At 35.8% G+C, this 27272-nt stretch overlaps 4 protein-coding genes across 7 annotated transcripts; 1 reads left to right on the plus strand and 3 right to left on the minus strand.

The window, feature by feature from the left end:
* Positions 1-8717: 8717 nt before the first annotated feature.
* Positions 8718-14021, minus strand: LOC113319156 (histone acetyltransferase GCN5-like). Of its 3 annotated transcripts, none has more exons than XM_026567435.1 (14): positions 13192-14021; positions 12739-12803; positions 12504-12584; positions 12174-12245; positions 11806-11974; positions 11490-11533; positions 10976-11075; positions 10660-10728; positions 10294-10348; positions 9933-10051; positions 9594-9687; positions 9329-9470; positions 9172-9246; positions 8718-9031 (listed from the first exon to the last, which is right to left on the minus strand). In XM_026567435.1, the coding sequence occupies exons 1-14, from the start codon at positions 13789-13791 to the stop codon at positions 9028-9030; spliced, it is 1689 nt and encodes a 562-aa protein (XP_026423220.1). In that variant the 5' UTR covers positions 13792-14021; the 3' UTR covers positions 8718-9027. The 3 variants fall into 3 exon arrangements, 2 of the variants coding, with proteins under 2 accessions (XP_026423220.1, XP_026423219.1); XM_026567434.1 differs by having other exon boundaries at positions 9128-9246; XR_003345173.1 differs by lacking the exon at positions 8718-9031 and having other exon boundaries at positions 9135-9246; positions 9928-10051.
* A 124-nt stretch (positions 14022-14145) lies between these two features.
* Positions 14146-16105, plus strand: LOC113319158. 2 transcript variants are annotated; one of them, XM_026567439.1, is made up of 3 exons: positions 14146-14409; positions 15353-15502; positions 15685-16105. In XM_026567439.1, exons 1-2 carry the CDS (start codon positions 14281-14283, stop codon positions 15452-15454), a joined length of 231 nt encoding a protein of 76 aa, XP_026423224.1. In that variant the 5' UTR covers positions 14146-14280; the 3' UTR covers positions 15455-15502; positions 15685-16105. The 2 variants fall into 2 exon arrangements, with proteins under 2 accessions (XP_026423224.1, XP_026423223.1); XM_026567438.1 differs by having other exon boundaries at positions 15353-16105.
* Positions 16106-16294: 189 nt separating this feature from the next.
* On the minus strand, positions 16295-18186 carry LOC113319157 (DJ-1 protein homolog E-like). The gene is made up of 4 exons (XM_026567436.1): positions 17904-18186; positions 17219-17662; positions 16745-17110; positions 16295-16638 (listed from the first exon to the last, which is right to left on the minus strand). Exons 1-4 carry the CDS (start codon positions 18108-18110, stop codon positions 16459-16461), a joined length of 1197 nt encoding a protein of 398 aa, XP_026423221.1. The 5' UTR covers positions 18111-18186; the 3' UTR covers positions 16295-16458.
* A 2678-nt stretch (positions 18187-20864) lies between these two features.
* On the minus strand, positions 20865-26508 carry LOC113318735 (guanylate-binding protein 4-like). The gene is made up of 16 exons (XM_026566960.1): positions 25989-26508; positions 24939-25041; positions 24734-24803; positions 24566-24604; positions 24154-24271; positions 24009-24066; positions 23783-23847; positions 23668-23674; positions 23500-23560; positions 23216-23275; positions 23029-23114; positions 22627-22794; positions 22237-22494; positions 21841-22053; positions 21481-21752; positions 20865-21370 (listed from the first exon to the last, which is right to left on the minus strand). The coding sequence occupies exons 1-16, from the start codon at positions 26075-26077 to the stop codon at positions 21235-21237; spliced, it is 1803 nt and encodes a 600-aa protein (XP_026422745.1). The 5' UTR covers positions 26078-26508; the 3' UTR covers positions 20865-21234.
* Positions 26509-27272: the final 764 nt, after the last annotated feature.

Genomic DNA, 27272 nt, shown 5'->3' on the forward strand with positions numbered 1-27272 from the left:
GTGTTTTAGTTAATAATACATTTTGCATAAAACCAACAAACTTAGTTTTTATCCAGAGTTTACTAGGGACTTTCCTTTCTAAATCAATATTAATCAACATTCTTGCATAATAACCATTCTCATAGTTCAGGGTAGCATCATCAACTTTGATTGGATCTCCTAAAGCTCTACCAATAGTGAAAAGAGTTTTTTCATCCCAGTATTCAAGACTAAGACCAGGAAAGTGAACCCATATCATTGCTGATGATGTTATGTGATTTTCAGGACGAAAATCTGGAATCCAATTGTGAATCCATAACACTTGATCTAAAACTTCCCATTTTCCTGCTTTGATAGTGTTCTTATCCTTTTCATTATTTAGTTTTATTGTGAAGAAACCTTTTCCTAATGGAATCATTTTGCATTGACCTTCTAATTTCCACTGATTTTTCAAATTCAAAACTGCATCTGAGAATTTCATATGAAGTAAACTTAGTCGACCAATGAGATTGAATCTCCAAGCAGCACATCGCTCATCAGTATCATTAACTAGATCAATTGAAGGACTCTCTTGATAAGTATTGTTTTAAATCTACCACCGATGGATCCATTTCTGGATTCATAATTTTTTCCATGAAAATTAATATGTAATAACCCTAATAAATATTAATAAGATGAACTAGATGATATGTAATCACCAATTATTGGATTTGGTAGTTAATTTCACCTAAAAATCACCTGAATTAAGGACGATTAAAGATCTGAAATCAATGAAGAAGGTTGAAAAAAGACCCGAGTCAGTCGCCCAGTAAGATAAGATAAGATAGGTCACCTATTCGAAGAAAGAAATGCTCAAGAAGGATATTACAAGATTAGAGGTACTTGTTTATGAACCTTAAAAATGAATGCAGAATAAGTTATGCACCTTACTAAATAATTGCATAACATCTTATGCAGCAAAAATTGTGAATGCATGACCAGTTATGCATTATTTAAAAATGATAAATTGTTAAAGCAGGGTTGTGGTAGAAACAATATGAATGCATAAAAAGTTATGCACCCTAATAAATAATTGCATAACATCTTATGTAACTCCAATATTAATTAAATGCATGACCAGTTATGAACTGTTTAAAATAGTTGCATCACAGGTTATGCATATAAAAAATATTGTTATAGTTGTTATGCATTTCCTGATGAGTGTTATTAATCATGTTGCAGTTTCATGAGAACTTTAGAGATGAGTACAGTGCAAGGGAGTTGGAACTCTGTGAACCAAGAGAACCAAGAAAAAAGACAGATATACTTGAACTCATCGCAATGCATCTTGAAGAGAACATGGACAAGTATGAAAAAGTATTTCAGGATACACTGCAGACCATTGAACTAGAAAAGTGTCCCGATAGTCTTGAAGCAAGGTTGAAGAATGTCCAAGAAATGCTACAAGAGATGAAACATACTCAGGAAACAAAAATACAGAATGGAGAAGCATTCAATTCTGAGATGTATGATAATCTGAAGAAGTTGCTCATTGTTTCAGGCATAAAATAAGAGGTGCGAGTGGAATCATCAGGTGTCCCTAACTTCAATGCATCATCAGCTGAGCCTAGCGTCCCACTGAGTCAAAATTTTCCAAGGAATGAGACACTTGTTGAAGTGGTATCTTCAATTGAACCACCTACACAAGAATCATTGCCAGAAGTTATCATACTTGATAGCCAAGACCAAAATGCTAGTCAAGGACTTCAGTCTTCACCTTTCAAGTTCATGAACATGGAAAAAGTTGTTAATCTCTCCAGCAACAAGGAAACAGACACACCAGAGGAATTGGAGACAACACAATATCTATTATCAACTCAAGAAAGAATTAAAGCACAAGAGAAAGAATTTTTGGCTGGTGATGATGGTGATGGAGGAGAAGATGATGACATTCTTCCAGAAACTCAGAAGAAAGCAGAAGGAGGTGAAGAGCCCACATTTAATCTGCATATTTCACAAGGAGAAAATGGTGCTGGAGAACCACAACAGCAATCTGTTGAGATGCCAGAAGAGCCAGTCGCAGAAAAGCCGCAACAACCTGCTGTTGAGATACCATAACAACCAGCTGTTGAGACGGCCGCTGCTGCAGAGAAGGAGATGGTCGTTGAGACGACCAGTGATGTGTTGAGGTACCTGGCAGAGAATCCTTTAACTTCAGCCACAGAATAAGCTCCTGAAAACGAAAATGACTCGAATGAAGCCGCACATAATCCTTTAACTCCAACCACACAAGATGCTGAAAACAAAAAAGACTCAAATGAAGCTACAAAGATGGAGATAAATACACAGACCATGGTACATAAAATGTAAACAGATTATGTATTTTTAAAAGCAGCATAACATCTTTATATAAACTGCTTGAAGTTTTTTTAATGTCAAATCAACTATATATTATTTATCATTTTTAATCAACTATATACTATTTCTTATGTTATTTTGTTTTTTTGTTTAATCAACAATTATTTACTTAATTTCAAAATAAATTGGTTATATCTAACCCATTTTGGTTACGTGAATCTCTAGGAAGAAGAACTAGGAGAGGAGTTTGTACCAAGAACATAATATGCGAAGAGATCTCCAGTGAAGAAATTCTCAAAGATTGTGAAGGGAAAAGCTAACCAAGAAGAAGAGGATGGGAACCAGGAACAAAAAGATGGGAACAAGGTTCAAATGGGAAGCAAGGTAAAAAGAATCAAGCAAAGGACAACATGTAATGAAAGGAAAACCAGTATAATCCTCAAAGATTGTGACTTAGGGAAGCAGCAGAAGAAAATAGACAAGCCTGATGAGAATAAAGTTGAAGAAAAAAATTCTTCTACTTCTGTTGGCAGGACGTTTAGAAAATTACCTCCGCTGGAAACAATGAAATGCTTTCAAGATTACAAAGATACAATAGAACCATCCTTCATGGAAGTACTGGAGAGATACTTTGAGCATGCCAACAACCTGTAAGTATATCAAACTACCTTTATGCTTGTTTAAAAAATCAATGCATTACAGGTTATGCTTCTTAAAAAATAAATGCATTATAGGTTATGCTTCTTAAAAAATAAATGCATACCAAATTATGCTTCAAAAAAACACATGCATAATAAATTATGCTTTTAATACAATCCATGCATAACAAGTTATGCTTCTTCACTTAAAAAAATTTATTAAAAAAAAAATCTCACTAATTATGTCTTCTGCAGAAATTCGGCTTGGAGTATTAGAGACGGAGAAGACTCGTACTTATGGGATATTCGGATTCATGGAGATATAATAAAGCAGCTAATGAACAATGAATACCTGGAAGAACAAGTAATACACTTCTACAGTTACATGTTGTTCAAGAAGCGGCAAGATAAAGCGGATAATGCGAGTTATCAATAGAGGTATCCGGAGTCTGCATTCATGAGGCCAGATGCTTGGGGTAAGTTTAAAAATAAAATCATTTCCAAACACTTTAACTTTTATTATGAATCCGCTTTTGTTAAAAAACTGTTACTTTTACTACATAACAAGTCATCACAACTACTTTTTCTGCATGACAAGTTATTCATCATTGCATATCCTGTTATTCCCATATTATTTCTTCAGCATAACATGTTATGCAACTAGCTTTGAACTGCATAACAAGTTGTGCACCTAAGTTTAAACTGCATAACAAGTTATTCAACATTGTTTCTTACACCTGTTGTGCACCCTTTCAATTGCATCCACTAACTTTTTTTTCTAAAAAATATTTCTTTTGCAGTTTTATGTTAAAACCAAGGACAAAGATGGGATTGCCAAATTTGTTGAAGAATTGATCCTGAATCTCCCTATTAAAGTTGAGAAAATGTCCACTCCAATGAACTATATGATAAAGGAAAACCCTGTTGGTACACATTGGACATTGTTAGAGTATGACTTATCATAGGGTGAGTGGAACTTCTACAACAGTCTTCCGAGCTATAACGTTAAATGCAAGAATCAAGCTCTTATAATGGCAAATACTTGTATGCCTTATTTGATCCGAAGATATGACGAACTGAAACTATCACCAGAAGTCGTGGATATAAAAAGGGAAAAACTTGTATACATGGATATTCTTATCCCCCTAAGAAGCTTCCTAAACAAGGTCATCACCCTGACTGCCTCATATTTGTCTGCTACTATATGAAGATGATTATGAAGTGTTTAGTCAAACAGAAATGGGAGAAGTTGGGAAAGGAAGATGCAGTAGCCAAATCCAACAAGAAGAGAGTTAGTTTGGTATTGAAAATGCTGACAGATATTCATAACAGTTGGGCGATAGATGCCAATGAAGACATTTCGGATGCATGTGATGAAGTTGTGCGTAAATTTTCCTGATGTTGTGCATAACTGAAATGTTCAAATGTAACTTTGTTTTAACAACCTGTGTTGATAGGTTGAGCTGTTTAACTTGGGAGTGACAACCAATTGGAAAGTAGTCGGTGTAAAGCTTAACTTTAGCCAGTAGTTATGTTTAATGTGTTGGTATGAACCTTGTCTGAACAACTTATATTTTGTTATGTTATGATGTTTATATATATATATATATATATATATATATATATATATATATATATATATTAATGTTTGTTTCAGTGTTTCTATTTGCTGCAATATTATTTTACAAAAAGTGGAAATACTAGCATTTAATTGTACTATGATAACGCCCCCTCGACCCCCGATTATAAACATAACATGTTATAAATCTTGCAATGCACGTGAAGGGACAACAAGTTGCATGACTCGTTCTGGAGCCATCTTTAAAAGAATAAACGCATAACAGATTGTGCATCTTCAAAAAGAATGCATAACAAATTATGCATCTTCAAAAAATAATGCATAACCAATAATCTTCAAAAACTAATGCATAATTTAAAAATAAAAATGAATAACAGTATCTGATAGAAGGAGAAAAACAAACAGTGAAAAAAGAAGTACTTGTTCATAAAAACCAATACATAAACTAATTAAAGAAAAGTCTTACAATTAAAAAATACTGCAAATGAAAAATGAATTAGGTTCAAACGTAAAAGTAATAATATGAAGAATCCAACAAGCTAATTGCTCTCCCTTAACTTCCCTTAGACCGCTTCGGCGACTTCTTATAACAGGTAGGCTTTGTACAAGATTGATTGTTGTGATGACCAATCTCACAACAATCACCATAATGTATAGCTCTCCTGGACGGCTTCTCATAACTGTTCAAATGTGTATTAGCTGGTGGTCTCTCTGGCGACCTCCTAACATCAGGTACATCGATAATATCATTACCTTCACAAACTTCGGGCATGTTGTAGTTCAGAATAGGACGAATGGCATGGTTGTAGGCATTATTGAAGTATGAAGTAGTGAAAAAATATTCAACAAAATCATATGGATTAGAACCAGAAATTGTTATATAAGCAAAAGCATGCGCACATGGAAACCCATAGACGCGCCACCTCTGACAGGTACATGTCATTGCCTCAAGGTTAACACTATGAGAACTCTCCCCTCCATCCACTTCATAAACAGGAGCATCAGACTGTATAACCAGACATGTTAAACCTTCATCAATAATATCCTTCATCTTAGCTTCGTTCTTTAGTGTGAGAATTGTTGTGAAACTTTTACCAGTATTTCTCCTTTATGACATCATCTTCATCACATCCTTCCTTATCTGATCCAGAAGAGCATTTGCAAGGAGCTTCTTGTGTACCTTCATCCGACTATTGAAGGATTCAGCAAGAGTCGAAAATATCCTTCCATACGTACAACCCTGAAAAAAGGCATTTGACCAACTCTCGGGAGGGATATCTTCAATATAGTCTGCAACCCAACCACAACCGAGACCCCTAATCATAGCGATGGCAGTTTGGAAACCCTCGGGACTAAGAGCATATGCAGCAGCTTGAAATGCATCAAAGAACGGCACCGTACCTTTCGTCAGAAGCATTAATAGGTAAGTTCTGCTTAAGATGATAATAGCAGAAACTGTGGAAGGCTCAAGAAAAAATAACCGGAATTGCTCTCTTTAATCCTTCCGCACGATCAGATAAAAATGTGATTGACCGTTGATCATGATCAAGAACATTACTCATATTCCTCATGAACCATTCCCAGTTATCATTATCTTCACCAGGTACTAGGGCCATGGCTAATGGAAAAAACCCTGCACAGAAGAAAAGGATGTTTCAGGACTTAAAAACTATAAAATCAAGCCAACGTCTATATGAAGTATTATGAATCTAAAACAATAAATGCAGAAGATATTATGCATCTAAACAAAATGATGCATAAGACATTCTGCACGTGCATAAAAAGGATGCATAATCAGGAAAGTGAAAACAATAATGCATAAGACATTATGCAGCTAAACAAAAAGATGTAAAAGACATTATGAAGCCAAAATAAATAATGCATGGGACATTATGCACATATATAAAAATGATGCATAATCATAAAATTGAAAACTATTGTCTGAAAAATTACCTTGTTCAGCATTGATAGCAGTTGCGGAAATGATGCATCCTCTAAATCTCCCTGTAAAAAAGGTAGCATCGACATAAATCATGGGTCGAAGGTAACGGTAACATGCCTCGAAAGCAATAAAAAGACGCACAAACTTATTTGAAGGTGCTTCAACTTCTAAATCATTTGAACTTTTCTCATTCAATTCAGTTTCATCCATTTCAACTTGAAATCAATCCAACTCCCAGGATTTGTGCTGTGAATGGCATCTACATACCATACCAGATGTGAATACGACATGACATCATCACCAAATATATCCTCATACACTTTCTCTCTTCCATTGTAAGGTTGGTAATATATTTCACATTGATCTCGTAGCTAGATTTCATTTTTTTTTTCAAATCAAAAGCTTTGAAACTCGGATCAATTCTGATTTCATCCTTGATCAGACTAGAAACAAATTTACTGCTGAGTCTGTGGAAAAGCCTTTAACATCCCACACCACAGTGATGACTCCTAACATATTTCTTAACCTTGAGCATCCTATTTTCAACATCAACAACACAAACCTTATACTCCCAAGGGAAATTTTCTTTTGAGCAGTTTGCATAGAACCTGCTAGGTTCGTTCTTAGTATATAGAAGAACATACCCAGACATTAGCTCGTATTTCTTCACTTCAATACGTACTTCTGCTACACCTCCAAAAAAAACTTTACCAACTTCACCAAGTAATTTATCCCAACCCTCAGTCCTAAGACGGGCTCAGAACCATCTTCAAGGAAATTCATCATATCTTCTTCGGGTTCAGGTTCTATTACACGACTACTTGAAGCTCTACTATGACAGCTGGAAGAATTTCAACCAACTTCAACAAGTAAATCAAAGCTCTTCTGACCTTTACAGTGGCAACGAGATACAAAACACTGAAGCAGAACATCAGAATTAACCCGCACAAACTTGGTTCCATCATTAAAAGAAAATCTGACATGATGAGGTAATAAACGACTCCACTTCTGGCAAATGGTTGTCTTCAAAGACTCCAGAGTTGTGTTGACATAAACAGGATGTGCTAAGAATTCATTGAAGTAGTGAATTACAGCTAGTGCACTAACAACAAGCATTTCACCCTGCAAAAAACACAAAAACGAAATCAAACATACCTATCCTGCATATCGCTTCACAAAAATTCTTACTCAAAATTAAAAGATCAAATCAACAACAGCATTAAAAGATCTACATTAATCAAAATCAGATCTAAAATCAACTAGATAGCAAAATCAAAAACATATACATTAACGTAACAGAAAACGGATCAAAAATCAACTGGAAATCAAATCAAATAAAAAAGCGACTAGAACAGAAGCGAAAATTGGTATATCAATATCCGAACATGAAACCGAGACAAAAAAATTAAATCGAAAAGATCTACATTGATCGTAACAAATTCAAAACCTAGAAATCAAAATAAAATCATAAACTAATTCAAAAACCAGCTTAGAAGATCTAAAATAAGCTTCGAAAACCTAAAATAATAGATCCCAATCATACAGAAACTAAAACCTAGAATCGAATCAAGATTATCAGAATGAAGATTAGAATGAAATGAACGAACCTGAAGCTTGATTTTCAATCTCTCAATCAGCTCCTTCTCAGCTCTTGAGAATTGAATCTCTCAGCTCTCGCTCCGGCTCTATCTCCTTCTCAATCTCTCAGCTCTCGAAACTAAATCTCATAACTATTGAGACTAATACAGGAAATAAAATATAAAAGAAACAGAATTTTGAAAACTCTCGATGTCAAAAAAATTTGCTCCCCGATTTTGGGTGCGCCCGTGATTTTTTTCACATGTGAGTTTCAGTGTAAAAATGATTATGGCTGTAGTTTTCATTTCTCATCTGGGCTCCCCCGATTATTTTATTTTTTTTTAGGTGAAGCGGTAGATAATCGCCTCTCACTAGTGAAAAGGCACTTCTTTTGTTGCTCACTTGGAAATATACCACAGCTCCCCATAGCAGTCGCTCTCATACAGGAGTTAAAACCGTTAAAAAATGAAGAGAGTAAATAATGTTGCTTTCCTATTTATCCCACGTGCCCAGATCCAAAAATGACTCGCATAACATGGGTCTTGTTTCCAGCAATTTGATACAATTTCTAGAAATCCATAATGGTGATAGGACTCAAATTTGTATATGAGACTTGATATTCTAAACACTCTTGGACACGCCAGACACACATCCAACACGTTTGGTCGCAATATTTTAATTTGATTTTATGTTAAAGGGACCGCAATTAAGTCAATTCTACTAGCAAATGAAGCCTACTTTACACGAATACGAAGCGAACAATTAAGACATAACATCCCTCAACTTAGTTACGCTCGGACTTGACTAATTTCACGCTGGTAGCTCGCATTTTATCCAGCACGCAACTGAAGCAAGTACATGTAGCTAGTGGGTCTGATTGCAGAAAATTACAGCCTTCCGCCAAAGCACGAGAAGATGTAGTTATGCTTCCAAGTTAAAAACTGTAGGTTTTTGCTTCCCTAGTCCGGAAGGACTCACCTGAAATGAATGTTCAACACGATCCATTTAATTCAGACGAAGTTGCATGAGTACTAACTTCGCCAAAAAAACAAAGCAAACAAGAGGGAAGTATACCTTCCCCTTTCTAGATAGTGAAATTGGTGAGCATAGTGGCCTACATATTCATTATAGCTGAATTTTTGCTAGAAGCTTGGAGACCAGATTCAACTTTACTCATAAAGAACTTTTCTAGCCTGCACACCAGTAAATATTGATGAAGTCTAGTAGCAGCTCAATAGGGAGAAGGTAAGTGAGGAAAATAATACAGACACCCACCTGGTAGCACATTTATGATAGATAGTCTCTGGCGAGTTGTAGGTGTGAGCATTAGAGAACATCCTCTTCGCATCTGCAACAAACATCTCAAGCGTAACGTAATATTGCCCCGACTCCAGCCGTTTCGATAGCGTCTTTAAATCTGAATAGACAAATAATAATCAACCCGCACGTTTATTAGTAAACAAAGAATATTGTTTCACTATTCCAGAAATTATAGAAGTGACCATAAATTTGATAAATCTAGTAGACACAACCATCTTACCAACAGGGTCTTTGATGACATCATAATAATCAGGGACATCGCGTGAATCAACTGGTTCCTTGAATGGCCAAGCATCAGGGTTTTCATGCATCATCTGTTTATGAAAGACATTTAATCATAGCCAGTGATCGATATTATGTGCCTCAAAAAATAAAAAAGAATAATACTATGTGCTTTATTTTTGCGAACTGTTAATTTCATTTAGCAGCAGGTGTTATTCTCGTAGATACTTAACCCTATGATGTAATGTACATCATAGCTTAAGGACCTGGCAAGAAGTATTAAAATAACAAAAGCTAACAACAAATATTAACATTTCTCAGAAGAGCATAACCTTGCCTTTAGAAGAGTGTGCATAAAGGCATTCAAGGACTGGCAATAAGCGATGCCGTCTGCTGAAGTGCTCATTGCCCTACTTTGCTGATGATCCCACTGGTCAGGAGTCCACCCAGCTTCTCCTGTTAATCAGATTTCTCTCATTCTTCTATATAAAATTGCAGAGGATCTAACCTTTACAAATAGTAGCATATAAAGAGAGAAACTATTTCCATCTAAGGGTTTTCAAGTGAAAAGAGAACAGAAATATTTTCTGGTGATCCAATTCAATCTTCTGCTCTATCTTATTTTCCAATTGCATGAGTAAGGCACCATATTAAGCTTTTGAGAGAGCAAAAGCACAAAACCAGTTGAAGCTACTTACTCAAGCCAGGAATATCCTTGATTTTGATTATTCTTTTTGGAATGCCAGCTTCCTTCTGAAAGAAAATCATATTGATGAGATAAATCGACATCATCACTACAACACGATATTATTCCTCTACGAAAGAAAAACGTCTACCCTTCTATACACTGTTATAGCAATTACAGAGAATATCATTGATCAACATACGTACATTGGTTGCAAAAGTGAGACAATGGTTTCAAGTGAGCATGGCCAACAGTAGTAGGAAGACAGAATATAAGGAAGAACCATTCAGAAGTTGTGAAGCATATTAGGAAGATCGACTTAATAACTAACAGATTTGAAAAAACAGGAATTACAAGCAAACTAAGAATCACTAAATACCTTTTGAAAGTCAATTCCTGGATAGATAATGTGACAGTTTGAGAGTTCTCGTATCTTTCCATCGATTGCCTGGATCAAAACAAAATAACGAAAGCGTTCGTCGACGTTGAAAAATATAGGGAGTACAGTTAGACAAAAAGTAAAAGTAAGGAGCGGAAAGAAAGAGCCATATTTCTTTGGCGTGGAGGATTTTATGCCACAAATCAGTTTTACTAGATTACTAACTTGATGAAATCATCGAAGTGTGTGCTCACTACAAGTATACTACTGACATTTGATCAGAAGTTCATTAAGTAGTAATGAAACTCAACTTTACCTGCCTCTGTTTGCGGATCATAGTTGACAAATCAGTGTAAGGAAGCTTAGGATCCATTTTGCATTCCATGAGGATTCCTCCATCATAGTCTTTAATATACCTGAAGAGTTATAGAACACTTACTCAATTTGATATAAAACTATTATTTAATTAGTTTTTCTGACAATAATAAACTTATTGGCGCAGAAGCTTATCAATAGATATCATCAACTATCTCTTTGTAAGAATCAATCATTTTACTATAAGTCAAAACTTTGTTTCCCATACTGTATGTCTGCCTTGGGCAATACAAGCTAGGGAAAATATCAAATCAGAAGTTCTTTATACAACTATACACTTCCAAAAGAAAGTGAATTTTTTTTCCAGAAAAGAAGTAATAGCCAGCAAGCTTCCCTGGGACTGGACCAACATGTACAAGTCTCAAAAATTACATCAACATAGCCGGTACATATCCACTATCCGGAATTCACAAACATATAGAGGACAAATGAACTAGCTTTAGCTTGAAACATACCCTTGCCATCTATCTTTGTCCAAATAAATCTCCTTTGTGAACCCCTGTCAAAGTAAAAGGAAATTTCAGTAGTGATGCCTCTAAAGAAAAAAAATTTAAGCAATAACATCAAAAAATATAAAGTAAGAGGAAAACTAGCAAGAGGGCGTGCTTTTGTTTCAAAACAAGACTTATCAGGCAGAGGTATTTATCCAAGAAGGTCAGAGAAAACTTTTAGCTTTTGGCAAAGATTAAGACCGATGTTAACAGCTTATATCCAATTCTTAACACCTCCAACAAGTATCAATCAAGGGGACAGGACCTTAGAAATATAGACCTGCTTAATAAAATAACCAACAGCATTGTTGTCTGCATAAGTTAGAAAATGAGTGAGCCCATCAACATCACGAGCATGCTGTTTTAGGTGATTCATCAATCTTGTCCCATACCCTTTTACTTGTTCATCTGCTGTAATTGCACAAAAGGCAATCTCTCCAAATTTTTGACTGCAAAACTCCAAGGATAAAGTATCAATAGTAAATATATTTCTATCGTAATTGAAATGGGCTGCTTAAAATCCAGTATATTAGAAAGCTAGAGTAAGCCTTGATGATTGTGACATGCTTCTTGCAACCCTAATCCTAACATGCTATAGTATCCACAGCATGAAAACATAAAATACATACGAGCAGTAGACAGCTTTACCTGAGATATGGGCGATATGTTATGCCACCAACAACATGATTGTGCCTGACAATCATTACAGATTTGTGGGTTCTGGAAAGAATGAATTATGTTAGTGTTTTAAAAGTCCAAAAACGAGACATCGAGAAATAGAGCTTAGGGCACTTTGAGACTGTTGCCATTATTTATAATTTCTGCAGCGGCCGCATAGACTCTATAGCCCATATAGGAGAGGTTTAGCCAAACTTTGGTCGTTAACGAAAATGATTAGTTAAGTATATCTTCTTGATAAAACATGGCGAACAATATTTAAATTCATTAAACGTTCCCACAAGGCTTTGGAATATAAACCTATCCATGACAAGACGAACAATGTATTCCTTGGGCATATTGGGTAATTGTCTTGCAAAAATATTCTTCAGCCCTATTAGCCTGAGAGGAAACAGACACACAGACAGACAGGAGAAGAGAGTTAATAAAACAGTGGTAAAAGAGTTTCTCAAGAAAGCAATAACAGCACATACTGCACAAGGCTCATGATGTTAGTTTCTCCAAGGATTCAAGATTTAATGATCAAATGAGATACCAAACCATATGCTCATCAATTCCGTCGTTGTAAAAGCACACAAACTTCAGTCGTCCAGCTTCCTCCTGTGTGAATAAACCAAAATTCCATCACAAAAAATTTCAATTCAAAGACATACTGTTTGTATCCGCTTTTTCATTTAGCAGTTTAAAACTTGAGGTATTTCAGAACACCCAGACTCTTGTTAGTGCAAATTCTTAGATTTCCCTTTATACTCTTGGACTCTTTTCTGCAAGGGAAATGCCAACAGTCCGAACCAATATTACCATTATCACTGTATCAGACTACAAGGTGAATTTTCGACCACAGTCACTAGTACATTCATGAATAAACAGAATTAACAGTTACGTTAATCCCTGCACTTAAATGATTTCACCAATTGCAATAAACTGTATGATAACACATTACTTGGAATTGCACATATTTTCAAAGAAAAATAATTCAAAATTTTACCTCTCTCTTTAAGCTTTCTTCTCTAGCACTATAAGCACCAGTAGTTTGTATATTATCAGTAAATATCCCTTTCACCAAATCTTCCTTAACCACAATTCCGGAAAGTGACCTAACCACAGTTGATGCTGGAATTCCATTCCCCACACGGACTTCCTTACCAATATCCCCCTTCGAAGTTTCAACCTTTAATGGAAAATTCTTATTCTTCTTTGTATTTCTAGTTAAATTCGGGTTGTTTGCTAATCTAGCAGTGTTAAAAACTCTCATTGAATCATTATCTTCTTCATCGTCGTCGTCATCATCTTCTTCTTCTTCTTCTTCTTCTTCATCTATTAATTCTTCTGAATCGAAATCAGTATTATAAATTCCTCCACCACCACGAGCACTAATACTTTCAGGATCATCATTTGAAGTAAGAACTCCGTCTCTTGTATCGGAAAATGAAAAGGGGTGTGCTGGTAATTGATCTGATGATAATGGTAATTTACGTTTGTTATGAACTGATGAGCCTATTGATGCTGACGCTGAATGTGATGGTGATGGTGTTTGTGATGTACGTGATCGTACCGGTGCTGTTGAATGTGCTGAATGTGCTGACATTTTTTCCTCTACTGTTTCCGGGGAGAAATTTTATCCTGCAGTTATTTAAAAATTAGGGTTTGAATTCACAAAACTTAAACTTCGCAGCTGGCGAAGGACGAAGATGACTTTCCGGTGTAAACCAAGTGTAAAATAACTATTAGCGGTGAGATCTCTATCTCTGTTCGGGGTAAATTATTGTCGTACCACTTGTAGATTGTTATTAAGATGTTATCTGTCAAATGACATTTGCAACTAAAATCGAACGGTTGTTTTACAATCTGCGGTTTCGATTTTGTTCGGAACATCAAACTGTTGATGTTTTATCAGAGACATGCAAGTTTAACAGTTATCGTTTAGCCACATCATCTTCTAGTATTGTGTTCTTCTGAAAGATCAAAGATCACATATATTTGGGGGTTTTGTGAAAAAGTTTCTCTTTCTGTTTTGATCTTAGGGTTTCTGAGAATATATTTTGAAAGAGATTTAGGGGTTTTGAGCTGATACAAAATGTCATCAATTGGTGCATCAAAAGGGGTATTGGAAATTGCCAAGTTTGCTTTATATGTGAGTGTTCCAATTGGTCTTATGTATACTTTCGCCTTCAACACTAAGAATATTCTGAAAATCATGGGCAATGTAAGTAATCTTATTTTCGCACTCATCTCAGTTTCTAACAATCTTAGAATTAAAGTTTTGTTCAAACTTTCTAAATGTATAATTCTAGATTCAATTGAGTCACCCAAATTATCTTCTCTAGGTCAAGGAGATGGCAGAAAATATCGAGTTTTGTGGATATCAAGATTTAGAAGTTTTTCTTTCACTAATGCTGTTAATAGAAAGAACTTGTAGGAAGAAAAAAAAAATGCTCAATAAATTGTAGTAATTCAAATCATAGTCAGGGAGCTGAGTCATATTGGGATTTGGAAATTGTTATGCTCCATAGATCTTAAAGACCAGTCTAACTAACCTGTCTACCTAATAGTAATATAGGTATGAAGTTTGAAGAAGATGCAGGTGTTTCATATTTTCTTGCAAACTAGAATAAATTGGTAGCTTTCCTGCAGCTAAGCTGGATCTTTTTGCAATTGCTCTTATGTTAATTTGTTTTCATTAGCTTATCTTGAAACTTCACTTTAATTTGTTTTCATTAGCTTATCGTGAAACTTCAATTTCTGTTTGAAATTTGGTAAAACTTGACTTTCCATGGAATCATGCATACTATTTATCCTTTGCTATAGGCAACATTTATGCTGTGTCTTCTGTTTGTTATCAAACCTTACTTATGCCTGCCAAATATTAACAATTGGATGTTGTAACATGTAATTACGATATTAGTGGTTTCCCTGGCCACTCAACATATATTTTATGGTTCGTATATACAATAAGAATGTTAATTTTGAGGATTCTATCTGTATTTACAACACCCACAAAAGGATCCTACTAAACCAAAGTAATCCGTCTTGTTTTGTTATGTGGCTTAGAGAATATATCTGGGTGATTGTTTCCTTAGTTGTAAAGCGTTATTCTGCTTATTCGACGTGTTCAAATCTAAACTGGTTTTGTATCTTTTGTTGCTCAGAGATCATATGTGGTATATCCTCCAGAGGGTCCTCCACCTCCAACACCTGAGGAAATAAGAGAGATGGCTCGAGAAATTTTTCGCAAGAGAAATTTGGCTTGATGTCTCTATGATGTTGTAGTTACTTGCAGTGTTACTATTCTTTCTTCAGTAAGTCCGGTTGTTTTCTTAGTGCCTGTATCTCTACGTTGTACTGGTGACTTTTCCCGCTATGTAGTTTGATAAAACTGAATAAATTGTGTGATATATGTTATGTTTCTGTTGAAGTTCAGTATGGGAGATTGAGTGGTTTTCTTTAATTTATAATCTCGCATTGGTGTGGTCCATTTCAGATCATGTGAGGCCTTTCTGTTACAAACTCGTATTATCGTGCAGTATGAGAATTTCTGAACAAGAGCATGTATTGGAATTTACTGTACCAAACCAGTATTATAATGACAGAGTGCCGTGAATGGGGTGTCTTCTACTGCAGCATGGTTCTACTTTTTATATTTATGTTCTTTGCAGCACTGCAGTAACATCATCATTATCTGATTTTGTGATAATATATTTGCTACATTTTAAATTGTTCAGTATATTGTTGTTAAACTCTATTTATTCGTAACTTTCTAGTGTTTAGGTTTGGATAATGAATGCGCTGGCTTAGTGTGTATAACTTCATGTATTCATCATTTTATTTTTTTGAAGCATCATGTATTCACCTTATGATGATCTGTAGTTCATCTTGAATGTTCAAACACTAGTTCTGTTGTCTCTGCCTACTAGTACAGACATCGTCGAGATCTTTTGCTGTAGGCAACATTCATTCTGCATCCCGTCCCATTTTGTTATGTTTGTTGTCTACCACGTTACATATGCCTGCCAATTTCTCATAACTGGATGGTGCAACTTTATATTGTTGCTACATGTTAAATACCAGTAAGAAAAATCAAATACCAGCAGTTTTCGATGGGAACTCCACTTGCATCATGTAACTTAATAATTGTGTAGTTCATTTCAGATTTTTAGATTCATTTGGGTGTTCTAGCCGATACAGCGCCACCTTAAAATACACCAAAGGAGGCCTTTGTATTACAAATTCTTGATCAGACAAGCAGAGAAGTAATTCAGAAGACCACACTAATTCCTAAGAGATTAATAAGTTCTGAAATGAAGGTTGGTAGTGCTGGCCATCCTGTTGCTGTCAGCAGCTTCTCATGAGCCACCGCCTCTGCTGATTCAACCAACTTACCACCAGCAACCTTAACAATGGCTTTCATCGAATTGCCACTTGCGCAATTCTTGCCCTAAAACAACAATAACCTCATTTCAGTATGTACATAAAAACATTTGATGTTGCCTTCTTCAATAGCACTCAGAAAGAAGAAACTTCCAGAGAGAAATAAGGTTTACCTCTAAAAGACCAGCAGCAGCAGCCAAGAGCCACTTCCCATTGCCAGTGCCAGAGACGATTTTGTTCTTTTCTCCAAATTCCTTCACTAGTGAGACAACTTTATCATCCATGACCAAGAATTCTGGTGATCTCCCACCTGGTATGACAAGACAATCGTAATCCTCCACCCTAACATCAGAGAAGTTAGCATTCAAGATAAAGTTGTGCCCCTGCTTTTCACTACAAACTTGGGCACCCTCAGGATCATGGATAGCCGTGACACATTTCTCTCCTTTCTTCTTTGTTGGGCTAACAGCATCCACTCGACAACCTAAACCTCCCAAAGCTTGGAATGGCACATTTATCTCGTGATCTTCGACGTAATCCTGATTTGGCAGCAAAGATAACAAAAACATAATGAACTACTCGGAACACATCCTTATTAACAAGTTTGTTGGTAATCGAAAGCATTACACAACTAGTTCAATACTCACCCCACAAAGGAACAAGACTGCTTTGTTTTGATTCCCTGAAACTTTAGCTCCCATTAATCTTAAAAGAATAGATAGATAATCAGCATGAGCAGGCCAACCAATAGCACTTATGATGTTCCCATCAAGAGCGCAAGAAGTCATCGGCTCTGGGTCCAACCAAAATCCTCCAGCTAGCTTAATAACAGGCTTCAAACTTGGAAACCCAGTACATTTTTTCCCCTTCATGATCCCAGCTGATACTAGTATCAGCTGGCTGTGACATGTTGTAGCAATTGGTTTCCCTGTTTCCGCGAACTTCGAGGCAATGTCAAGAACCTTATCATCAATACTAAGCAACTCGGTGAATCGGCCTCCAGGAATGATTAAAGCATCGTATGACTCGGGTATGACATCAGTGAAATTTGCATTCAATGTGAAGGAATGGCCTGGCAATTCCGTGTAGAGCTGCATATTGAGACAGATATCAACACCCAATTCTGGTGGATTTTTTTTTCGGACATTACTCAAAATTTTCAAATTATAATACTAACGACACCAAATACTATAGGAGATCGACACTGAACAAATTAAAAATGATCAAATAATAGTGATTGGATCGAAGAAAGAAACGAATAACTGGATCAAATTTAATCTATGAATTAGCATCCCCAAAACCAAATTCAAGAATTTTAGAGTTAGTGCCTACCTCATAACCCATGTAGTCATGAACAGCAGTGAGGCATTTATCTCCCGAATACTTGTTTGGAGAAACACAGTCAACTCGAACACCCAACGCCTGAAGCGCTTGAAATGGAACAATCACCTCGTAGTCCTCCATATAATCACCGCAGATCATCAAAACCGCCGGTTTTCTACCAACAGCAGCAGCAGTGTCAGCATCGATTGATCCCATCTCAAGAACAAGAAAGATGAAAAATTAAAAAGTCTATTGTTCTTGTTCTTCAGAGACAGAGAGGGGGGAGAGTAGTTGTAGTAGTAGTTTTAAGGTAGCATATATCTATCAGTCCACCTTATGTCATTAGGCTAAGTCCTGTGGGCTAGATATTTAGCCGCTAGATTGGTCATCCACGTCAGATTGGTCAACCTCCTAACTCCTATGGGGCGGCGAATATAACAACGAAATGCCTAACAGTTCGGCGTTAAACGCCGAACAATGAAGCGTTACCCCAACGCCGAATGGAACAACGTTTGACCTTAGTCAACAAAGTTGATGCGCCGCTCTGTTCGGCGTGGAGGAGAGTCGATACATTCAACAGAAGCTCGACCTTTCTTCCATTTTCATTTCTTCACAAAAATGGTTTCTTTCTCTCCCGAAAATGGAACTCAAAGATCTTGAGTTCTAGAAATTGTTTCTCAAATTCCTACCGTGGGTTTGTGCTTCATTGGATTTGTGATCGATTGAAGGTGGTTTGGCGCGATTCCATCCACGAAATCATCCGAGGTAAGAAATTTAAGTTTTAGGTTGAATTTTTAGGGTTTTTGATTTTTGATACGATTTCATTCAAATTGATGATTGATACTTGGTATCTAGATGATGTAGATGATATGTGTATGATTTAAATTGATTATTTGTGATGATTTTCATTTTTGGGGATTTAATTTGATTATGTGTGATGAACAAAAAACGGTTTTTTTTTGTGATAAAAATGAATTAATTTGTATGATTAGTTTGTTTGTAGGTAAATTTATATGATTATGAATGATAATGATAATTTGTATGATTAAAATGAATGATAATGATGATTTAGTTTGTATGGATGAATTGGTAATGTGATAATTTAGTTTTTATGGATGAAAATGAATGATAATGATATTTTTTCATAAAATTGGTTAAAAAGACCAAAATCAACAATTCCTGGGTGAAATGGACAGTTAGATTTTGATACTGTTTAAATGGCTAAAAATGTAAATATAGGCAGGATGTAACCAATTTCATCGTGCCTATTTTCAAATATTTTTTCTTATTTTTAATTTAAACAAGATGTATCCAGTTTCATCCTTGCTATTTTTAAAATTTAAGCTAGGACTATCTTTTTTGGCCATTTCACCCAAACTATTTTTTACCCGTCCATTTGAACCGTGATTTAAAAATATTTGGACAAATGACCCATTTTCCGATATCTTTTCCCCAGTATCGTCGTGGAAGAGAGAATTATATAGCAGCGACTAAAAAACAATGGACGCACGAATCAATTTTTCAGATCCTGAAGACTTATCAACCAGATTACAATCCAACGGTGAATAATGATGATGGAGTCGGTACTTCCACTCAACCTAGTCAACATACTCAAGCTACTGAAGAAAATGAAGTTGATAATATGGATGAAGAATTTCAAAATATGGCAAGGTTTGGTAGTTCTTAATCTACTCATAATTCTGAAACCTCGGACATATCAAAGAGAAGGCGTTATTTTGAACAAATAAGTGACGTTAGAAGTGAAGGGAGAGATCAAGCAAAGAAAAGGGCTCGTGAGGCTACAACATCGCATAAATCAGATGAAAAATTGGATAAACTCATCGAACTTCTTGAAAACGCACGAACACAAAGAATGGCAAAATATGAAACAGAGGAAGAGTATCTGAAGAAGGACATGGAAAACTCTTCAATTTTGGCACAAACGCAGCAAAGAGAATCTGACATGAAGATCCTACGTCAACCCTTGGATGAATTACAAGAATGGGAGAAATCCGTCTACAAAATATGGAAGAACGAGATTTTAGCCCGTCATGGATTACCACTTATCCCCTAAATTAAAATGATATATTAGTAATAATTTAAGTTATTTAAAAGTAAGATTTCAATTTCAATGTATTTTTTTATGTTCTAAGTTGTAGAATTTCAATTTCAATATATCTTTTTATGTTCTAATTTATTTTAATTTTAATGTTTTTTTCAATTTCTTCAAAAAAACATTGTAACCGTTTTGCAATGTAATTAAAAATTTCCCTTTACTTTGATAAATTCTCAAATTTGAAACAAGCAACCATTGGAACAAATTGGAAAATCATTTGGAAATTCTCATAATTTAGAAAATGGAATTCTGGAAAAAAAAAAAAAAAGAATAGCCGTTGGAGGAAAAACAGTCAAGCGCCGCATGGTGCGACGTTGAAAAGGGACACCGAATGGAACAACGTTTGTGCAAACGCCGAACGGTTCGGCGGTGATTCTAGGGAATATTCGCGAAACGCCGAACAGTTCAACGTTTAAACCACTTTTTCAGCGCCAAACGGTTCAGCGTTTCAATCTCGCTGATAGTTGGACTGCGAGCACCTGGTAGGAGAGAGAACTATCAACTATCACTGTTAATTTTTTTCCAACACTTATTTTTAATTTGCAACACTTTTTCGCGAAACGCCTTAATCAAATTAAAAATCATTTCCAGTTTAGTATAAGGGATTCGGTGTGAGACTTGAATCCTTCACACGCGAAGCTCGTTGGAGGCAATAAAGAGATTAAGATTTTGATTAATGAGACATTTTGCCAAAAACGTCCCACGTGCAACTACAAGTACATGTAGACTGAGTGACAATAAGGTACCAATAAAAAAACCGCTTGGAATTTTCAACTGAAGATGATAATACAATGAAGTGTTGTTGCAGTAACATGGCAACAAAAACTGCTTCAAAATTAAAATGACCAACAAAATTGCTTTGAATTTTCGAATTATAGATAGTAGATGATGATAATACAGTGAAGTGTCGTTGAACTAAATTTTTCAGAACAACAATAAAAGACAAATAATTGGAGTTCAACAAATTTGTCATCATTAAGTATTGCAATTTTCAGTTACATAAAAGGAGACATTGCTCACTTACTATTACTATGATCACAAAATTTAATAAACTTTCTTCTTTTCTTGTATCATGTCCTTCCTGTATCTTCTAAGAATCCGACCGGCTCCGTGTAAAAATTAGATTAGCCCAAGAGAGATGAATAAGAGAGGGAAACTTTCCAACAGCTTCAAACTTCTTCTCTTAAAATTGGTCATATTGTATCAGCTGAAGTTTTTTGCATTTCAGTCAGTTCTCTCTCTGTTTGAGCCGCGAGTGTTGTATAAAGGTAACAGACCACGTACCCCGTGTTTCCTTTTCCCACAACACCGCCAATATAGAATAAAGATCGCAAGAATCAAACAAACTGGTATTGCCCATCTGCCCACAGAACACCCCAAGAACAGAACAGTAAGTATAAAAATCAAGCATTAAAACACAAGCTTAAATGGCAGAAATTCCAATATATGCTCTTGTTCAGAGCTTTTTACCTGTCTAGATCAAGGACGGGACTATAAACAATAGTCTCCCAAGTTGCAACAATGAAATGCCATGCGGGATTGTAATAAAGAGACTCAGCTGACCAGAACATCCTCGTGTACGTCTCCAAGAATATAAATAGTACCCATGCTGCTATCTCCATTAAAAAGAACTTTACAACGAATCTACCAACAATTACCATGACGAGGGAAAACGCCACCAACCAATTGAAGAGCCTGTGGTTGTATTCTTTTATGAATAAAGACCGGGACTTCCCGAGCATCTGTTTAAAAAGAAATTGAAAGTTGATCATTCGGGAAAAATAAAATAACAATGCCGCAGAAGAGAATATAATTAAGAATGGAGTAAACCTTTGCCATCCGCTGTTCGTAGTTAACTTTAGAGGGCCCCACACACTCGACCTCGAAGCTTTGATTGCACAGAAGGAAACCTGCGTTAAATTTAGCCATGGAAGGAAGCCTCAGAACCTGAAGCTGGTCCATTTTGTCTTCACACCGCATGTACAGTCCCTCACACAGCTTTGAAGACTTGTATTCATTTGCCAGAATGTAATTCTTGTATGCCTGCAGTAGAAAACTTTCGGCTGTTACTATTTGACATAAATTATATATAAAGTAAATGATGGAACTTTTCCCTTTCTGGTCGTTTTATTTTTCAGAAAACGGTTCAGTTTAAAGCAAATACGAAGATAGTTATCCAGATTCAAATAAGGTTGGTAGACATAATCTACTTCCTTGCATACGTACTATGAGTATCTCAGTATCCAGCTTCTCAACAGATTGCTTTGCATGGTGATGTCCGAAATGCTGCTCATCAAAGGATTTCATTGCTTCTGTTCTTGACTCCTCATGAACTTCTTGCAGAGATCCCTCTGGTATGGGTAATCGCAACTGACCCATCTTTTCGCTATACAACTTCAAGCACCGCTCTAGAATTCCTTTATTGAAAACCTCCACAAGAGAGCCTGTAGAAGGGATCTCCCCTTTGTTCAAAGCATCAAGAATCTGAAACACCAAAATATATTCAGAGAGATGAGCAGAGTTACACACTCAGAACTTAATGCCTAGCCGCACTCAAGAAGCATCCTTAGAATTTGCATGTTATAAGAACATATTTACAGAAATTATGAACGAAACCTGCTCTAAGAAAGCTACAAACTCCTTCCCGTTTAGGCGTTTACTCTGCACGATTTTAGGACGAATAATGGAAGCAACAAGTTCTTTCAGCTGCTCCCTTTTCCTAATATAGCTAGGGTCCAGTTCACCATCCTTCAACTCACAAAGTTGCGTCCGCTGGAGATGAGGCTGTTACAGAGTTTAAATATAAAGGGTCATTTATGAAGCAAAAATAACTAAGAAGCTTTGACGCAACAGTTGGTTAATCACGAAGAAAGCGCAAAATAATAATTTTAACAGCGCTCGGCCATAATTTTGAGCTCACACACATGGAAGAAACGGGATTTATGAAATTTTAAAAGCTGGATGGAGCCAAGTGATGGAAAAGAAAATGTGATTATTTGGTCACGGAAGAACACATACCTGTGGCAAGCTAAATGCAGTACTATTATCACCCATAATTGCTAGAGACTCTCGAATTTGGTTAACCTGATCAATATTTTTATCACCTGCGACGACAATTTGCATTCCCAGTCAAAATTTGATCAAATATACCTAAAAAACAAATATCATCATTCACATAGGTGCAATAATGAGTCTTGAAACTAACTATTGGCATTAGGAACCCGTTGAAGAGCTTCATTCACCATCTGTTGCACAGATTTTCCTTCTGCAAGTAAAAGAAAAATCACAGTATTTCAGTGGATTGTTTAAAAAGAATGAGTTGTTCAACGACAATGAAGAAAACGTGTTCATCATCAGATGCTGGTGATGCTGTTTATATGATTTCCAGATATTTAAATGTTGGAAGTGACTACTGACAATAATTTCGCTTGGCTATAAGCAAATAAATCCATCTTAATAAAGTTGAATACACAGTTATAGTAACCATACGTAAAAAATCGCGTTGGATGAGCCACAAAAGTTTTGCAGGCTCAAATGCGATATCCTGCCCCTACAAAATGAACCAGCAATAGCGATATAAGCACATATAACTATTTTATCTTCACAGCAGGTAAAGAAAAATGAAACAGAAATAATGGAAAAGTATCTGTTGAGTACCTTCACTCTGTTTACCGTTTGAGATTTACAAAGAAAATAACAGAATCAGTTAGACTGGTGCATAAGTTTCCTGAGTAATCATGACATGAGAATAGAGATTTTGGAATAACAAAACCTTCCATAAAATTCTTCTGCGAGCTCAACAGCAAATGACAGCCGAGATATATCTGCTTCACGGATCTAAAGCCAAAGAAAAAGGAAAACCAAATTTATCCATTTACACCAGGAATAAAGGACTTTGATGGACCAAATGAATATCCATGGGACAGAAATATAATGTATTCATATAAGGAGATGCAGCTTAGTTAAGATCATAATAGATTGGCCAACGAACAACTGACCGTCTCAGGGAGATTGTATATAAGCACAGAACTCATAACAGTTGCTAACGCAAAAATCCTGCATAATTTCGAACACGAGTCAAGATTAACAAGATAATGAGATGAACAATACTGGTAGAAAATAATAAGATTTCAAAAATATCACCTGTCATCGTATACGTTAGACTTTCCAACACTTTCAAACCCTTCTGTATCAAGATAAAGCACGGATGTTTTTATTCCATCAATTGTTAATTCTATAGGGGTTCCCCATACCCATATTCCTGAAAAAAATAAAATACAGAGTGCACCAGCATTAGTAAATATGAGAGAAAACCAAACTCTGAATCATGTGATGCCAAAAACTTCAAGTGTAACAGAGCTATGGATTTTATCTGTGATGCTGATGGTTAACTTTTAAGTAATGTGCGAACAAAACCGCTGGTTGAAGGACAACTAATTCAATGTGAAGCCTAAAGTCTCGGGAGCATTATATGGTAGCTACGGGCACAAGGACTGTAACAGACATCCCGATATGCTATCTAGATAACTTGAGATAATTGAACATGTCATCTCACCTTTCGTTTTGGTATCGCGCATATGACCAACACCAAAACCTGTAAAGATATTTAGTTTCAAAAGTTAAAAATAAGTTCAAGAAGAATAAGAATACATAACCCCCCAAAAAATATATGTCCAAGTACCAGGAACGAAAAAGGTTTTAATATTTAGAGCAAAGAAAGAACCTTCATCACATGAAAGGGAAAGAAGTTGATTCAGCAGAAAAGATTTGCCTGAACGGTATGGACCAATTACCTGTGAATTCATCCATGACGTTAGAAACAAACAAAAAAGGGAAATAAAGAGAAGAGAAGTAACATCACAAAATGTTCACAAGTTAACAAACTGTCAACACAGATAAGGTACTCAAGAGAAGGATTTCAGACTTACAGCGACAGCTGCAATTGGGTTTGTTATTCTTTCTATTGCCTCCAAGCCTTCTCTTGAAATGCGAAGTTTAGTATGGCCGGGATCAGGCTCCACAATCGGAAACCTATATGTACAAGTCAATAGGGAGCATCATATGAGAAATCAAAGAAATATATCAATGTGGCCTATAGAGAAATCTGGTTAAGTCGAAATGATTAAAAAACAAACATAAAGAGGAGAAGCAGAATTTAACATGGAGATAGCATAATATGTCATGTATAGACTAGAGAAGCACTGTAGATAAATGCTAGAATATATTGTATGAGTCTTCAGGCTACATAGGAACTCTAATTTAGTAATTTCAACGTTTGACAAGAGGGCACATGTCTTAAAGCAAATTTCTCTCGCATGACTTGCTTACTGTATCGAGTTTTGATGTAAACCTAACTGATTAAAACATATCGATTTGGAGACAAATGAGTTTTAAACTTTGTTATGTTTAGTGGAGGAAAAACAATGGTCAGGACTATGTCTTTGTGATAACGAAGAATTTGTGATCTTACAATTGAACTTCATTCACCAAACACTGTTTCCCCAAATATGCTTCATCAAGTTACTACTATTCTCCTTGCGTACTATGATAACCACTATCACTTTGGTCAATGGTCGTTTTTCCAGTGTCCATTTTGTTGCCAATTGAAGACTAGCACAATTTGCTTCTTCATAAATGTACACGAAACAAATAACCATAATGCCAATCTACTCATATCTAATTTGGTTTTAGACTCCATTCAGCTGAAACTAACATTACAACCACCAGTAAAAGGGATAAACTTCAAGCTAATATGTAAATGCCTACTTATGCACCGATAGTTAGTGTAAAGCCATATAATGCAAAATGGCATTTTTGTTATGGCACAAAAATGGCCAATCCTAACTAAAACTTCCAACTCAACTCGAACAGACAAATAACCTAAAGTGCATACCAGGATAACCAAAATAACACATCAGAATCCATCAACATTCCTAGACAGAATTTAAAGAAAATATGGAGAAAAAGAAATCACTTACGCTTGCTGGAAATTATCTATTAATGAAAACCCAGATGTGAATAAGCAAAAGTAGATCGACAGAGCAAAAGGCCATCTCCAAGACTCCATTTTTCTTCAGAAATCAATAATGTCTAATTCTAGAGAAATGCATAGAATTGTGAGGAAAATGAGAAAACCCCAATACGCATTAGGGTTTGTAAGCATGAAAGAGCAATGGATCTTAGCAAGAGTGTTATGTAAGATTACAAATCATGTACTCAACCATTTAAAGGTGAGATTTTTCTTGCTTGGACAAGACCCGATTTTTAAGTACCTTTTCTACTTTTCAGATAGAAATGATTTTTTTGCAATGAAAGAAATATGAGATTCGTGATGAAAATGGTATGAAATTCTGATGCTTTGCTTCTTCGTGCATAGAGAGAAAGTCATAAAATTGAGATGCGTTTTACTTTGAGAAAAAAAACTATTGCAAGCCTTGTGATTCGAACCATTGACCGAAACTAGGTTTGGGATTTGTGTGCGAAAATTTCAAGTCTTTTTTTGCTTTTTCTAAGAAATCTCAACTGTGTATTGCCGTATAAAATTCACTTTATTTATAAGGCTAGGGCAAGTCCATCGGCAAATGGCAATTGGTTGGTCAGGATTGTTGTGCAAAGGTGTTTTGAATCTGGTCATATGTGCAGAAGCCTCCGCAGAACCTACATTTTCTTCATACCCAAGTGTAAAGCCCCTAAAACTCCTCAAAATTATGGATCCATAGGGCTTCGCAATGATTCCTATATAAGATTATTTCTAAAATTTTACTTGCTAATAGAATCAGATCTCTGCTTAAGAAGCTTATTTCCATTATCAAGCTGCATTTCTCCACGGAAGAGCAATTCACGACAATATTATTTCCCATGAGTTGATTCATTCCATGAAATAAAATAAAAGGTTTCGGTGGTATTATGAATTTAAAACTTGATCTGTCAAAAGCTTTTGACAGACTTGAATGGGATTTTCTAATAATTTCTAGTTAAAGTTCTAGATAAATTTGATTTTATTAAAGACTTTTGTAATCTCATTTTTCAATGTATTTCTACTACTAGTTTAAGTGTGTTAGAGCATTGCTCGGTCGAACTCGCATGCATTGCTATCTCAAGCATGTTTGTCAATGTTAGTGATCAAAACTATATGTCTTGATTTCTAGTTTACTTATGACTAAGTCTCGGTCTAGGATAGTTAGGTATAGTTGAGCTCCAGACTCCATGATGATTATCTTACGAAGACGAAGAACTACTCAAGGAACCAGTGGAACTTCATC

Source organism: Papaver somniferum, chromosome 10 (assembly GCF_003573695.1).
Source record: "Papaver somniferum cultivar HN1 chromosome 10, ASM357369v1, whole genome shotgun sequence".
NCBI lineage: Eukaryota > Viridiplantae > Streptophyta > Magnoliopsida > Ranunculales > Papaveraceae > Papaver > Papaver somniferum.

Bases quoted from the DNA above. Each gene is read 5' to 3' on its own strand.
- LOC113319156 (XM_026567435.1), bottom strand. From the start codon at position 13,791: ATGTCAGCACATTCAGCACATTCAACAGCACCGGTACGATCACGTACA. The intron at 12,804-13,191 runs GTAAAATTTTGA...TTATTCACACAG, and splicing joins AAGAAAGCTTAAAGAGAGAG to GAGGAAGCTGGACGACTGAA. The intron at 11,076-11,489 runs GTATGTTTCAAG...ATAACTCTTCAG, and splicing joins GACAAAGATAGATGGCAAGG to GTATATTAAAGACTATGATG.
- LOC113319158 (XM_026567438.1), top strand. From the start codon at position 14,281: ATGTCATCAATTGGTGCATCAAAAGGGGTATTGGAAATTGCCAAGTTT. The intron at 14,410-15,352 runs GTAAGTAATCTT...TTTGTTGCTCAG, and splicing joins TTCTGAAAATCATGGGCAAT to AGATCATATGTGGTATATCC.
- LOC113319157 (XM_026567436.1), bottom strand. From the start codon at position 18,110: ATGGGATCAATCGATGCTGACACTGCTGCTGCTGTTGGTAGAAAACCG. The intron at 17,111-17,218 runs GTGAGTATTGAA...CTGCCAAATCAG, and splicing joins CAGTCTTGTTCCTTTGTGGG to GATTACGTCGAAGATCACGA. The intron at 16,639-16,744 runs GTAAACCTTATT...TTGTTGTTTTAG, and splicing joins CTGCTGCTGGTCTTTTAGAG to GGCAAGAATTGCGCAAGTGG.
- LOC113318735 (XM_026566960.1), bottom strand. From the start codon at position 26,077: ATGGAGTCTTGGAGATGGCCTTTTGCTCTGTCGATCTACTTTTGCTTA. The intron at 23,115-23,215 runs GTTAGTTTCAAG...TTGTCGTCGCAG, and splicing joins ACGGGTTCCTAATGCCAATA to GTGATAAAAATATTGATCAG. The intron at 21,753-21,840 runs GTTTACTCCATT...CTTTTTAAACAG, and splicing joins ACGAACAGCGGATGGCAAAG to ATGCTCGGGAAGTCCCGGTC.